The 15,095-nt window shown below is 38.9% G+C and overlaps 1 protein-coding gene across 3 annotated transcripts in view; it reads right to left on the bottom strand.

The window, feature by feature from the left end:
- Positions 1 to 794: 794 nt before the first annotated feature.
- LOC101266917 (calpain-type cysteine protease DEK1) overlaps positions 795 to 15,095 on the bottom strand; it is a 32,243-nt gene continuing 17,942 nt past the window's right edge. For 2 of the 3 annotated variants that reach the window (XM_069292666.1, XM_069292668.1), the window contains 18 exons: positions 14,878 to 15,043; positions 14,711 to 14,781; positions 11,081 to 11,172; positions 10,713 to 10,875; positions 10,438 to 10,509; positions 9,254 to 9,628; positions 9,036 to 9,151; positions 8,651 to 8,948; positions 7,709 to 8,025; positions 7,086 to 7,437; positions 6,481 to 6,801; positions 6,274 to 6,378; positions 5,994 to 6,122; positions 4,286 to 4,666; positions 4,059 to 4,196; positions 1,928 to 2,164; positions 1,391 to 1,836; positions 795 to 1,244 (listed from right to left, as the gene is read on the bottom strand). In XM_069292666.1, coding sequence (XP_069148767.1) covers positions 1,531 to 1,836; positions 1,928 to 2,164; positions 4,059 to 4,196; positions 4,286 to 4,666; positions 5,994 to 6,122; positions 6,274 to 6,378; positions 6,481 to 6,801; positions 7,086 to 7,437; positions 7,709 to 8,025; positions 8,651 to 8,948; positions 9,036 to 9,151; positions 9,254 to 9,628; positions 10,438 to 10,509; positions 10,713 to 10,875; positions 11,081 to 11,172; positions 14,711 to 14,781; positions 14,878 to 15,043 — 3,639 coding nt within the window. In that variant the 3' untranslated portion in view covers positions 795 to 1,244; positions 1,391 to 1,530. Of the gene's footprint in view, positions 1,279 to 1,390; positions 1,837 to 1,927; positions 2,165 to 4,058; positions 4,197 to 4,285; positions 4,667 to 5,993; positions 6,123 to 6,273; positions 6,379 to 6,480; positions 6,802 to 7,085; positions 7,438 to 7,708; positions 8,026 to 8,650; positions 8,949 to 9,035; positions 9,152 to 9,253; positions 9,629 to 10,437; positions 10,510 to 10,712; positions 10,876 to 11,080; positions 11,173 to 14,710; positions 14,782 to 14,877; positions 15,044 to 15,095 lie in introns of all 3 variants that reach the window. The other variant, XM_069292667.1, reaches the window with a different exon arrangement.

Below are 15,095 nucleotides of genomic sequence, written 5' to 3'. Positions count from 1 at the left end.
TTGTCCGACCCATTTGGAAGGTCAAACGAACCCCGAAGCGAGCATACCCCTCATTCCGACCCATTGGAGCTCTATAGCACACCATTTGTTGGGTAATCTGGATTCCAACTTCAAAAATGCAAAAAGTTTTTGTGGACGTCTGTCAAGACCTTGGTTATGCAGCCAGTTGGCCATCACGGCCAGTCCGGCCAATTTTCAAGGTCAAACGAGCCTGAAGTGCACATACCCCCATTTAGACGATTTTCGTGTGCTATAGCAAATCATTTTTTGGGTGATCTGAATTTCGACGTAAAAATGTCAATTATTTATGTGGACGTCCGTCTAGACATTGGCTATGTATTTGGTTGGACCTCATGGTCACTCCAACCCATTTTCAAGGTCAAACGAGCCCCGAAGCGAGCATACCCCTATCTCGACGATTTTCGTGTGCCATAGCGAACCATTTTTGAGGTTATCCGAATTCCGATGTCAAAAACGCCAAATTCATTCGTGACAATCTAGTGAACATAAATGATGCGCCTCTTTTTCTAAATTTATGAGCCACGGAACAAAAAATACAAAATCATTTCAACTTCCTAGTGCATTTAATATGATTGACCCACTTTATTTGAGGCCAAACTTTTTTAAGTCCACTCATGACAGCGTAGCAAACAATCCTGACTGCCTTCCTAACAAAAATAAAAAATATTACCGCTATCGTACTTCCAAGGACTCTCTTGTCAAGGAGCAACCAGTTCCTTGTTTCGTTGTTACTTCCCACCGTAAGTTCACAAAACACTACTGAAGATTGTACATAGAGGATAATTAATTCTATTAATGATAAAAATGTTCCCTTTTTACAATTAATGAGATGATGTCTACAAGTAGTTCAAAACTGATGCTGAACTTCAGTTAATCTTTCAGCCATATCCAACACGCTGAACTATAACCCATCCAACAGGGCATTCCTAACATCTATCCCCCCCCCCCAAAAAAAAAATCTATTCCTTTTTGTTAATCCTCATTTACATAACTAAATCCTATCTTCTTACATCTACTCATGTACAGTGTCTAATCCCCGAGAACCCTCTTTCTAGACCACGTGAAGACTAGAATCAATGGACCATCCATCTTCCTTCTATTGGCTTAGAGACTTCCAGCCACCATGCATGAATGAGATTTAGCAAGCATGGGTCCCCAGAACAAAGCAGAGCTTGCTTCATTCATTTGCAAAGGACAGAACATCCTTTCTCCTCTTTCTATACCTGTTAATGGTTGAGGGGGAAAAATTAGGTATGCCTACCAATCCAAACATCACAAGATTAGACAGAATCTTAGAGAATGAAATGCATCAGACAATTTCTTGCCCATGGAAAAAGGGGAGTGCACTAGGTTAAATGAAGGAACTTACCGAGCATTTCAACTGCAACTTTATCACTCAACCAGCTCTTAGACAGATATGAAGTCCACACAGAATCTTTTTGGGGAGATGCTTGGGACCCACAAGTAATGATCAAGAGCTCAAACCCAAACTGGGCCATCAATGCAAAATTATAAAGTTTCAAGACTTATCGAAGCTTTAGTAAAAACAGAGAGAACAAAAGGTGCCTCTTCACCAGGATGTATTGTAGTAGGCACTATTGTGTAACCCTTTGGGTCGGGATCTAGGACCATCTCACATGATATTTCACGAGAATTGACATAGTCTGTCCCACCAACAGATTCATGTAAATAGATGTTATATGCAGCACGTCTACCACGAGTTTTCAGTATCCTCATCCCAATATAGAACATCATTGAATCATGGCTTGATTGATAATTCCTGAAACCAGCTGTTGTCCTTGAGAAACTCACACCCTAAAATAGCGTTCTGATTAGTTTATTTGATCAACAAAAAGTTAATGTCAATATGCAACAACTCTATTCCAGATTAATCACAATACTGAACCTGAGTTAAGGTGATAAAAACGTGAATGGGTAAGGAAGCATCAGGACCACTTGCTCTTAGACGATATTGGGGATTCTGATGCCATGTGTCATAGTCCTGGCAGCCTCCAGCACTGTAACCTCTCCACTGACCATGGATAGAGTAGCGCATCTCTGGTGGGTAGACACGACAAACATATATAGACCTAAAATGTATTTGGAAATCTTGCCAAGACATCCAGAAAATTCCATCGTTTGCCTGTTTACAACAAAACAGGAAAAATAAGCAACATCCAGTAAAAAGCTGTATAAGCATAACCCTTCAGTCCTTGTCTTGATGAACAAAAGGACCAGAATGTGGAAAACCCAAGGAAACAGAATCAGATAAGTGGGTTCTCTCGTCCCTCCAGAAGCAATTGTAAAAGGTGATTATTAACACAACCGGAAACTTCCACATACAAGAGATCTACCAAAAAAACAGAGAGCATACAAAATGAATGGTCCTCTACAAAAAAATAAAACCAATTTCCAGTACAAATAGGAATCTTATGGGTGCACCAAAATGAAATTAAAGGTAACAGACTATTCTTCACATGTACAACATCAAAAGTTTGTTTCCTTCAAAAGCTCTCCTATTTCATCATGAAACTACCTATATAAGAGTAATTGGAGCAAAATCCCACCATGTTTCTCCTCTTCCATCTTCCAACGGCCCAGCTGAATAGAACATCCTTCACTGTTCCTTACATTCCATCATTGATCCTCCCATTCAACCCTGTCTAGCGATTGGTATTCCACTAATAATATTTTTTCTGCCACAATATCTCAAGCTATTTTCTACAATAATGGAGGGTGGCAAAGAATTACTATTCACAGAACAGTGTGATAGCAGTTTCGCTGTTTGCAAAGCAGTATAGCAATTCTTTAGTGGTACCATAAATTAGATTATTAGTTTTGTCATGTCACTTTAACTACTCCATTTATATAATTGGGTTGATAATTATTACTTAACTGTAGATACCTATCAACTCAAAAATATTAATGGAAACTGACCAGAAATAACTTACAAAAAAATCTATATTCTCACCATTTAATTTGCAAATAAATAACTTACCGTGAAAAGAACAAACAGATTCTAGTCTTATTCTGGTCCCAGAAACCATGTGAACTACACTTCTTTCACATCAAGCATGCCTTTTCTTTGCAATCATATAATCTCTTGTTCAACTCCTTCAAGCTCTATCCTATTTCACTCGTTCCAAAAAATCCACCTAATAGATAAAGGGGCAAGATTGCAGGATTCAAACCTATGTAGAAAAACTTCAACAGATTTACAGTCACTCGGCCACTCTTCTCTTCCGGGGCCGAGGCCCCCCTCAATAGGTTCTAGTTCTAAGAAGGGAGTGGGGAGCTGAATCAAACAAAAAGCATCCCCCTTAGCGGCTTGGACTTCTCTTCCTCCTTCAGTGTGCACAACATCACCCAGTGCAACCCAAACCAGTTAAGAACCACCCTCCACAATCGATTGGTTCTTGACAATGCAATAGGAGATGATCTGCATTTTGCTCGAACTTTTGCACATAAAACATGACCAACAGTGAGGGATTGTGCAAAGCAAGAAACTAGGGAAAATGGGCTACCAAGAGAAAGGGCATACAATTGGCTGAGCAACAAATGGGAATTAAAAAAACAAGTTAATTGTTATAAAGTAAAAAATCGCGTATAAAAATTATTGATCATAGAAACATATATGCTTTTGTTTGAAACAAACGCATTAGTCAAGACATACCTCCTGAAACAAATAGTAATAAATATATGTAGAGAGAGAGTAATCTTCATAATTTTCTTTACTCATTTCCTTTTTTGAGAATCAAAAAAATGAACAACAATGAAGATGATTTTCTTACTCTTCACTCTCAATTAACTTACTTCTACCTCCCCACCCAAACCACCCCCAAAAAAACAAATAAGATGGGGTCTCTAGATAAACTATCAGGAGTTACTCAATCCAGAGGTATCCCAAAAGTGAAATTAGGCAGAAGAATCTTTATCCTTTTCCCTAAACTCTGGTTCTTACACGAAAATTCACTAGGTAAAATCTCAGTCAATGTCAAAAAACAGTAATTTGGAAGAGGGGGGGGGACAGGAGCAACCTGTGGGACATGCTTAAGCTTGTGTTTCATCCTGTCGGTCCACTCAGGTGATGGATCAGACCAAGGGCCGTTCCATTCAACTTCATTGGCCCATGGATTCCGGATCTGAACAAGCTTGTGACCATCAACTTCTCGTACCTGAGCAGTAAAACATACAAAAGATGAATGTGTGGCTGAAATTTTCTTGGCAGGTGGATAAGTCATAAGAAGAAGGATTGAATTTCTACCTGTAATATTGAATAGGCATGACCTTGGACAATACCACTGGAGGAGATATGCACATCTGAACCAGAAGGACTACCAGCGCCCAGTAGGAAACCCTCTTGTTTGAAGCGCAGCAGCTGAGACCAGAGTCTTCCACTAGCAAGATCAATCTGTGCCTCAGAACTTCTCATGTCAATCTCCTCACCAGCACCTCCGGTGAGGTCTACAAGAGCATCTTGCACAAGCCCACCCTCTAATGCCTCATATGATCCATGAAGCTTTGCATAAGCTTTTTCTAACAAGGAGACCCACATTTCATTACCCTTCCGACTGGTGGCAAATGCTGGTTTACCAGGTGACTCGCATGGAATCCAATCATCTACCACAACAGGGACCCATTCCCCCTAAATAAATAGAGTGACAAGGATTAACTTGATTTAGTGATCTTTTCAGAAAAGGCAACCATGTTTTTTTGTTTCTCATAGGAACAAGTATATAAATCAACTAAGATACTCTCATCAGTTTAGGATACAACATCCAAGGAGATTAACATAGAAAGGTAGCATCATCCCATGTGGAAGTCAAATGGACCATGTCTTTGATGTCAACATGCAAAAGGTACAAAATTCAAGGAAAGGTACTGTATACATGGATTCATTGCACCATTGATGGGAGAAGTGAGACTCTGGGAATAGTTGTGCTTTTCCCCAAGCCCGGCAGCAGTAATAAATAACAGTTGCAGTATTAGTAAACACTAATTAGTTACATATGTGCATAAGGAAAAAAATGTTTTTTTCACATAGGTTTACAATGTGAGCAAGGAAAAAGGAAATTTAGGGCAATGACCAGATTGAGGCCCTTATCCACACTTGCTCCCTTGATGGGCCACTCTGATCCAGGAGAAGAAGAAGACACAAAATTCCCAATTGACTGACAGTTTTCCTTTCTTTATCCAAAAAGGGAAAGGTCTGTGTACACTCTACCCTCACTCTACCCTCCCCAGATCCCATATTGTGAGACTACACTAGGTATGTTGTTGTTGTACCCAAAAAAGGAGAGGAAGAGGTTAAACTTCAAAACACCATAATATTGACTAACAAAAGATCAAAACATAGATGACATAAATCAACTCAAAGGGGAAGGATGAATATTAGCAGTCTTGCTTCAGCTTCTACATCACATTTTGTGGCTGAAACTTGCACCCAAAGGACCCTATGCCCATAATATTATATCGTAAGCACACCAGTAAAATAGAGCCAATATGGAAAATCTTAGATCAATCAGAGAAAATACCAATATGCACTACACTTTTTGGTGCAGATGTCTACTGATCTTGGAATTTTTCATGATCTACTAGAAAAAAGCTAATTAATGAAAAAGTTCAAGGTCTCACACTCTCCACTTCCAAATGTTCTCTTTCTTTTTTCTTCAGATGATCTATCCCTCCAAATCTATAATCCTAGTTGCTAGTGGGTCATCTCTATGAACTCAGAGATCCCAAATTTTGAACACAGGAAATGTATCGCTTCCAGAGTGTTGTTCTAGTTTTCTTCTGTTCAGAGTTCAAGAGACATGTTAAAACAACTTAGAATTAAATCAATTGAAAAAATCCAGCACGTTCAAGTCTGGTGGGCACTATGATGATTCTATGCTTCTTTTTTTTTTTTTTTGAAATTATGATTCTATGCTATTTTTCAGAACACATTACAGGCACAGCAACAGCAGTCTAACCTGAATGCAGAAGCGAACTGTATATATTCCTTCTTGGTTGTATTCTGGTGTAATTATGACTTCTGATATTCGTGAAACCTCAGTTAGCACAGCAACAGCACTTAGAAACCAGCAATCACCCAGACGCCCCTGATTAAATAGTACAGCATCACAGTGAGCAACTGATCTATAAAAACAATACTAGCAACCTACTTGAGATCTGCCTCCCGAAAAAGAAAAAGAAAAGAGGAGGCAGGAGGGGATACTTTGAGTAAACAGTGTGAAACAAGAGTATCAGAACCTGGCAAACATCTGAAGAACTTGCTACTCCAGAAAATAAGCATGGGTGAGAATCCATATGCTTCTCTTTCACTATATCAGTAGGCCTCATCCATTCAGAAACAACCTGGGATGAACTAATATCAGCTAACACACCACACATCATAATCGAACCTAGAAAATCAGAAAACCAATATAACTATGAGCAAAGTGCTGCCAATGCACTCACCTGCAATTTAGATGGAGGATGGTCTGGATCCACAAATAATGAGCGGTCATTGGGAGGAAACTCTTGATCAGTGAAATGTGATTCTCCTCTTGCTAAAAGAGCCTCCTTCACAGCTATTTCCACTGAAAGCATGTGTTGATTGATTTCCTTCTGTGAGTCTACTCGAGTCTTCCTCAACCTTCGAGTAAACGAATCCACATCCAACACAACTCCATCACGATCTGACCTTCTCTTCCTCCCACTTGAATACTGCCCATCCCAATCTACATCATCTCTGTCATAAAGATCTACATCCGCAGGATCACTGTCCCAACCATCAACCTAAGCAAGAAGAACCAAGTGGCAGCCATGAGACAAATTCCAAAAGACAGGCAATTCCTTTTAAGTTTACCTGATATGTTGAAATTAGCAACAGCAAAAATATCAATCAACTCCACCAGTCTGGTTTCTTAAAGAGTTCGATCGTAAGAATAAAATACTTCAAATATCTAGACCTTGAGTATCTACAAAATAAAGCGACGGAGACCTACGGACCATTTTATCAACAAATAATAGCAATTAGATGTATTGCTGGAAACAAATCATTTGCACTGAAAAACACAAACCCTAGTTGGAGAATCTGCCCATTGCCAATTATCATCCGGCAGATCAATCATGCTGTACTCAGCAGAACCCATGGCCGCAGGAAGAGCCGCAATCTCATCTTCTGTCAAGCACCTTCCCCAAAGAAATACATCCATTATGTGCACCTTTGATTCGACTCCTTCACTATCTGACCTCCCAAATGAATCAACATCAATGGGCGGCCTTATGCCCACCCAGACATCCGTTCCAAGATCCCATATGCAACTAGCCACTCTAAGTGGTAGCCCCGTCTGGTAGCCATCAAAATATCCATCCAGGTAGCAAGTTGCTTCACCCAAATCAGCATCAATAGTCAAAGTTATGATATGCCACCTGGAAAATAATGCTTTTACATGTAAGACAGCCATCTGAGTGTACTCAAGACTCAAGAATGAAGGGAACAAGAAAGAAAAAAGTATCGCGCCTCCATTTTTAATTTAGGGAATTTATGTACTGTATCTTGTATATTTAGCACCACCTTGGTGTGTTCAAATAAAATTCATTGAATTATCAGAAAATAATACAAGACAGAAGTCCTAAGCAATTCCAACAACCATCTTTACACAGCAATTCACATGACAACAAAGCGGAAAAGCTTGCGAACCTTCCATCTGCTATACTGGTGGCACTTATACTCCATTCCTTTACAGTAGTTTGCTTGTCAGTTTTAGTAATTAATCTAAGCCCAACTTGTCCTGCTTCAATGCCTTGCTCAGACCCAGCCACAAGAAATTCCCAGCAAATATTCTTCTGGAACTCAGTGCCGAACAAACAAACAGGTCCAGATTCAGGCTGGACCATAACAGCAAGGGAGCAACTAATTTTTTGACACTGACACACAGAAGGATCAATCTGACCGCACAGTCGGCCACTAGTGGTGGGTTCATCATCAAGTATACACACAGCACCAGCAAGTCCAGTCTGCAACAGGAAAGATTTAAAAACAAGAAAATCAACATACAGGAATGTGGTTAAGTACCTAATCAGAAAAAAAAATTGGGGATAAGCTTGTGATTGCTTTGATGTATTATCGTAAAAAGAGTGACAGGAAGAAGATAAATTCAGTTTCAGACCTATTCTAACAAATGGTAGTGAGGGTTTCATAACTTTCGATGGTGAACCCAGACTAGAGTTGTGGAGGTTTACCTTGTCATTTTCTTCCGTCATTATCACATATAAGGTTATTTCCCATTTCTATATATGTAATGTATCTCATTGAAGCTCCACGGACTCACTGTGGATAAGTATATATAGTTTCAGAAAGTAAGGATGACTTAGGTAGATACTCATCTTAGACATGTTATGTCTTTGGTCTTTTGCATGGGTATTTGACTTTTGTTATCAAAGCACTGAATGATGACAAAGGGATGCTTGGGGGGCCCAATACATATTTTATTGATGGTTGTTACGACAGAGTCAGGGCCCATGGCGGATGCCGGCACAACTCCCTAGTTTAGGTCGTGACATACTTGTGAAGGCATAAAGTAGAATTTCAGCATCACATTTTGTTATCTTAGTTGCGCTTTAAGTTGAGGGTAGGGATGACCTGAAGTGCTCGACGAGATAGCTGAGCAGCACGAATACGACGTGCAATGCTTGAAACTCTTTCCCTTGCAAAAGAGTCGTCAAGAACAGAATCTCCTCCCACTGCACGAACTGCAGCTGCCATTGCTGCTGCCTCTCTATTACCAGCATTAGGAATAGATGATATAAGTGATGCCTCTATTTCCTTCCATTTTCGTTCCTCCTTCTCAAGGAGAGCTTTCCTCCTTTCTTTACCCCTTCCTTCCTCTTCACGTCTCTGCATCAGGATTTCCTCTTCCATCTCTTTCTCCCTCATGTAACTGCAAACACCAGTTAAGCAAAATTGGAAGAAGTCTTAACTCTACAAGTGCAGCAGAATTACCAGAACAGTCTGAGAACACTTTTACCTCTCCTGTATGATTTCAAATCGCCTACGATCTTCTGGGAGCCATTTCTTTATGTCTTTGGCACTGAGATCTGAAAACCCTATGTTGTCAAGGAAAAGTCGCAGACGAACCTCGTCCTGGCAAAGCATACTATGTTCAGCATAAAAGGGGAAAGGGAAACGAGAAGAAGAAGATAGAGAAGCTAAAATGCAGACAAGTAGTTTGCAACAAATAGTTACCTGTACCCTCTCAGCTTTAGCAGTCAAACCAAGCAAGAGAAGCAAGTAACCACCAAACTTATCCCACATGTATACCCATTCAGTATCAATAGCTTCCTCTAAAGCCAGAATTCGAGCATGGGCACACATTTCTCTTCGGTGACCTACATCACTAGTTGCTTCATGCCTAAGTGTTCTATTTCTTAACCTGCAGAAAATTGAGCCAGCAGCCAGTTCTTCATTTATAAGACGGTCTCTTAATTTCATGACATCTGCTCGTGGAAGCACGAAATTGCCTCCCCTATCCCTCATCATTGTTGGATCACCAACCAATAGAGCAGCTGAGCTGGCAGACCTCTGGGGGGCAGAGTATGTTCCGGATAAAGCATTTCTGGTCTGAGCAAACCATTAACAGAATTGACATTCAGCAAGAAAATTAAAAACAAAACAAGAGGTTTATCTAGAATTTACAGGTACAAGAGTCAGAAGACACCAATCACCGTGAAGGTTTCATTATATATATATCATTATTACTCTCAAGACAAACTAAAAGTATCACCAAAAAAGCAACCTTGTGTTAATGCTTATACTAAGCACATCAAAGTTCAAGCAGAGTGTAGACGATATTCATATCTCAACAGGCAGACTTCTATGGATCCATTGTGACCATTTGATATTTATAAATGGTACCAACCAAATAACACAATTTTAACAACAACTAATTGATAACTAAAATACAAAATCAATGAAATCAAAACCTGTAGAGCACTGATGCACTCAAGCAAGATTAAATAGAACCATCCCAGAACACCCATCAAACTGAAATACATAACACATTGATGACATCAATAATGGTACATAAGCAAATTGCAAATTAGAGATTCAAATCAAGAACAAAAAAGAAATCACCAAAAATTTCAAGATTTAGGTTCAAATAAGTTCATCAATCTAACAGCACCATATTGTTTTTAACCCAGTTTAGGGACATCCCCATCCAAATCTCATGCAATAAGGTGGGACCATTACGATAAAACAAATCAATGAACTATTTAATGGCAAAAAGTTCTTTGTTTTCAATTGAAAACAAGGATCACCTTCATATAGGATTGAGACCAAAAACAACAATAGCACAAAGAACACTAAGTAACACCTAGGAGAAAAAAAAAGAATGAAAGAGCTTTTACTGTAATAAAAAATGGTGGTACCTTCGTAGCAGATCGAGCAATTGCCTGGACCATGGTTTCTTTGCTAAGAAAATGAACAGCATCTTCCACCATCTAATATTATAGAAATGTTAGACAGCAAAAACCAGGATACTAAAGGAAGTAGATCAAGCTGAAGTTCTTTTATGAAAACTCATCTCCATGGTTACCATGTTGAGTATAGTATAAAAGAGTTCATGATAAAAACACCAAACACACAAAAAAAGGAAGTCTATATAGCTCATTCAGTACAGTTATTCCAAGATATAGAAGCAAACCTCGAGTGTTAAACATGGACGAGAGACAGCAAAGCCAAAGGCCACAACGAGTGTAATTGCTGATACAGCAGCACCAGCAAATGGTGGATAAATTTTCAAACTGGCAACCACACCCCAGCCCTCAATAGCCAATGCAATGACATAGAGCACAAGAAATGCAGCACTGTCAACAAATGATTTCAGGTAGAATTAGCTGTCAAATCGTGCAATTTTGATAGCAACTTGAGTGAAGAAATACTTGGTAACAAAAATTCATAGGAAGAAACTGGGGTACCTCTAAAGTTAAGAGTTCACAATTTACTTTAACTATGCATTTCAAGCTGCTATACACAATGTAAATCTTAAACAAGTAGAGGAAATTGACAAACCTGACATTTTTCCCAGAGTCTGCATGAGCATCATAAACATAAACAGGCAACACCCTTGGGGAGTAGACTACTATAGGAGGTGAAAGAAGGACCTGAAAGAAAAAGGGTTTTGGGAACAAAAGCCAATTCACAAGCAAGAAAGACCACAAGGCAAGATAAACAACTCTAACAAGCAAACGATAAAAATAAATAACACGACTGGGAGGATTGCAGTTTTGATCCCCGAGTCATTAGTTCATTATGATTTATCCTTGTAATATTTCACTAAGCATATTTAACCTTGAGCTAACAGAAATGTGTCTTTAATCCATCTTTGAAAATATTTTATACAATTAATTACAGAATTCTCTTGCCCTCAAATGGTTTAACAATTAATAATTTGTTAAATTTGTAGACTCACGTGTAGAAGGATCAAAAGTGTATCTTTCAATTAATTGAAGGCTAAATGTGCTTAACCAGATTGATATTGTAACCTCCCTTAAATGAACTAGGTTGAACTAGAGCTTCGCATGTGTCTCATGAGTTAATTTTGTGTTAAAATGGTCAATAATGATGTTTTGAGGCAGTGTTTAAAGGTCAAACGTCCATGACGTTCGGAAGATGTGCCTTAAAAAGTGCTTGTGTGTCTTAGTATGTTTTGGCAAGTTTTACGTGTGCGTTTTGGTTGAAAATGATGTGAGGGGACCCTAGGACCTAGATGACCATGTATAGGGGTTTCACGTCCGGGTACAACTCCACCTAGGACCCAACAAGGGATCCTAGAAGAGGACCCAAGACTTGGCAACAAAGCTGCCAAAACTGGGCAATCGACGCCCCCTAACCTACTGACCGTGCATGGAACGACGCCCCATCGTCCTGGTCGTAGGTCCATGCTTAGTGGTGGGGAGCTTTGCCCCACAATCCAAGTCTTTAAACCAAACGACGGCCTAGCAGGACGGGCCGTCGATCAGACGACGCCCCGTTGCTATGGCCCGTCATTGGTCACCTGTGAAATTGTCTAGTGAATCGGCCAAGACTTGGGGTGTTTACTAAATTCACCCCAAAGTCTTCTATGAAACATGGCTGATATTTTTAGGGTATTTTAAGAGGGTTCAAACACTAAGACCAAATTTTAGACTTCATTTTCAAAAATCCAAAACCTCTCCATCAAGAAAGACTCTCTCAAACTCCATAGAAGCGAGAACTCAAGGGCGGGCTAAAAGGGCTGGTAGTGGACGTTTTCTTCATCAAAAATTTGTGGGTTTCTTGTCATTGAGGTATGGTAATCATCCTTGAAATTCCTTTCATTCAAGGAGCCACTTCCAAATGATTTCAAAAAGGGCTTTCAAACTCCAACTTTCTCTATCTTTGACTGACTCCAAGCATGGGTCTTTGCATGAAAACGTTTTAAGAATTCAAATAGGTTGTTTTTAGTGTTAGTTGGTGACTTTAATGTCGAAACTTCAATGAAACCATGTTTATGTTTTTTATCAACTTTTAGCTTATGAAATGGGTTTAATATGCATGATTAGAAAATGATAGAGTTATGGTTTCTTATGGTTAAATTGTGATTTAGCTACTGCCCTAAAAGCTATTTTATGATGAATTATTGGAGAAATTGTGAATAGGTGGTGAAAGCTTGGATGAGTAAGTTGGTTATATTTGTTTAGTTCTTATCGTGAAATGCTCTTGTGTGGTATGGTCCACCTTTGGTGGCGGTGTTTACTTTAAGTATATGAATATAAATGTACAAGTGTATTGTGAATAGGGCCATGAAGGCATAGCATGTCAAGTAAAATGATAATGATGATGTTATTGTTGATGCGCTTTATGAAGCTCGTTGTGTGAAGTATGTTAGAGACTAGGTCTAAGTGAAGTATATGTTTATGTGAAGTATGCTAGTATGTGATATATGATATATAATGAATGAAGTTATAAATACGTTTAGGAGTCAATGTTATGAAAATGGTGATTATATGAAAGGTGCGCTCACACACACACTTGAATGAATGAATGAATTTAATGAATGTGAATGGGGAAGATTTGGGGTAACACTCTGCGTGAGTTGAGATGAAGTGTTTAGTTGCAACCTCACTATTTCCCAAGAGTTTTCGAATGTAGGTTGGAGGATGGATACCCTTCCCAAGTTGAGATGTGGTGTCCAATGTTCCTCTTGAGATCAGTACTCCTCGTTAGTAGAGAATTTGTTCCTTAGAAGCAATCTCCTTATCCCTTAACTATGCGCCCGCATAGGTGTAGCTATTGGAGAATAAAGGCTAAGAGGATGACCTTACCCTAGGCAAGTAGGGATCCCTCATCCGATAGGGGTTAATGTCGGGATTCCATGTCTAGCTCTCATGGTCTATGTCAGTTAAAGCTATCCCCCACAAAAGAATGTAATGAACTAAGTCTTCTAAACAGTGTACTACTTAGGGTAGGTGGTGGTATGAGACGCTATTTATCCATTGAACAAGTAGACACTTGAAAGGGGAGTCTTGGTGTGTCTTTATATTTAATGTATGAATGTGTCATTATGAAATGAAAGTGAAGTTACGTGATTTAATGTCTAATGTTAAGAAAGCATCTTAAGATTATGTCTTGTGTAATGAAGTTTAAGAATGATGAATGTGGTGTACCTAATCTCATGGAATCCTCAAGGAGCACATTGTGGGAGTAGTAGTATGGGATTGCAAGTCCACTTGGAGAGGGGCACCTATGTGAAGTTCTAAATGCAAGTATATTTCTCCAATGTCTAGTTATAAGATAAGGACTTGTTCCCCAAACGAATTAAGCCTATAATGGATAGTCTTGAGGATCACTTAGGTGTGCATTGAAGGAATTGTATGGGCGGTTCCTTCATGTACCTTAGTGATTCTTAGGATAACCTTGGTTAGGGAAACTTCAAAGGAATGAGTTCATTGTGAGTTGGCTTGAAATGAGTTCACTATATGTTTCTTGAGTTCACTGTAAAGTGGTCCTTTGTGTTAAAATTTTGGAAGTCTTATTCTATGTGCTAAATTATGACTTGTATGTTATTTTACTTCTATATTCATGAAGGATTTACTTATTTAGCATGAAAGCTTACTTCTATTAAACCGTGTTTGTACTAACCCCATACTTTTCTATACGTTATAACTATATCTATAAGTATAGGTTGGAGGCAAGTTGAAGAGCTGAAGGCAAGCTTGGGAATCGACTCTCTCAAGTCTAAATATGTCCCCATATATTCGAGGCCATGGTCTTTACTTCTTTAGTTCTTTTTTGAAGACTTATTATGTATTTTCTTTCAATGTAACTCCCTAACATATTTACGTTGTCTTTAAGTTGGCTTGTGACGATGAAACTACTCTTTAGTATTTATAAAAGATATTTCCTTATTATTATTACATCGTGAAAAGTTTTAATTCCGCACTACTTTTCATGTCTTAGGTAACGAATGATAGCAAAAGGCTAGTACAAGACCTCCGAAAGGTCAAGTACGCAATTGTTTCCGACCTAAGGGTTGCCCTAACTGCTAGGGGGTACTTTCGGGTCGTGACAGATACATGGACCAAAATCAGAATTTGTCAATATTTAGGGACTAAAAGCACAAATTATCCAACACACTTAAATACTTTATTTGTTGTTATTAAGTGTAAGTGTACAACTTACTGTTAATGCCCTTCCAGCTACGAGAAAAAGAAATGAGAAGTAACCAACAGACGCACCAACAAAAGCCTTGTCTGAAACAGAAAGATGCATTTGCCATCAATTATCAAGTACCACAAAACATTAGATTAACTATATTGAGCATCTTAAGACAGGAGAAGTGTATTTACCCTGAAACCATCCAACAAGAAATGCTGCAAGAGCTAAAAGGAATGCAAGAAAACAAACAAGTAACATTTGTATCCTTGTCAAATAGAAGTTATTTGACGCCCAATAGTGAATAACACCAATAGCTAGAACAAGAAGGAGAAGCACCAGAAGGAATGCAGCACCTATCTGTTAAAATACAAAAAGGAAAATAAAAACATACAATGTCAAATAACTGTTC

The sequence above is a fragment of the Solanum lycopersicum genome, chromosome 12, assembly GCF_036512215.1.
Source record: "Solanum lycopersicum chromosome 12, SLM_r2.1".
NCBI lineage: Eukaryota > Viridiplantae > Streptophyta > Magnoliopsida > Solanales > Solanaceae > Solanum > Solanum lycopersicum.
The sequence above is the reverse complement of the archived record's forward strand: the minus strand, read 5'-3'. Positions and strand labels throughout refer to the sequence as shown.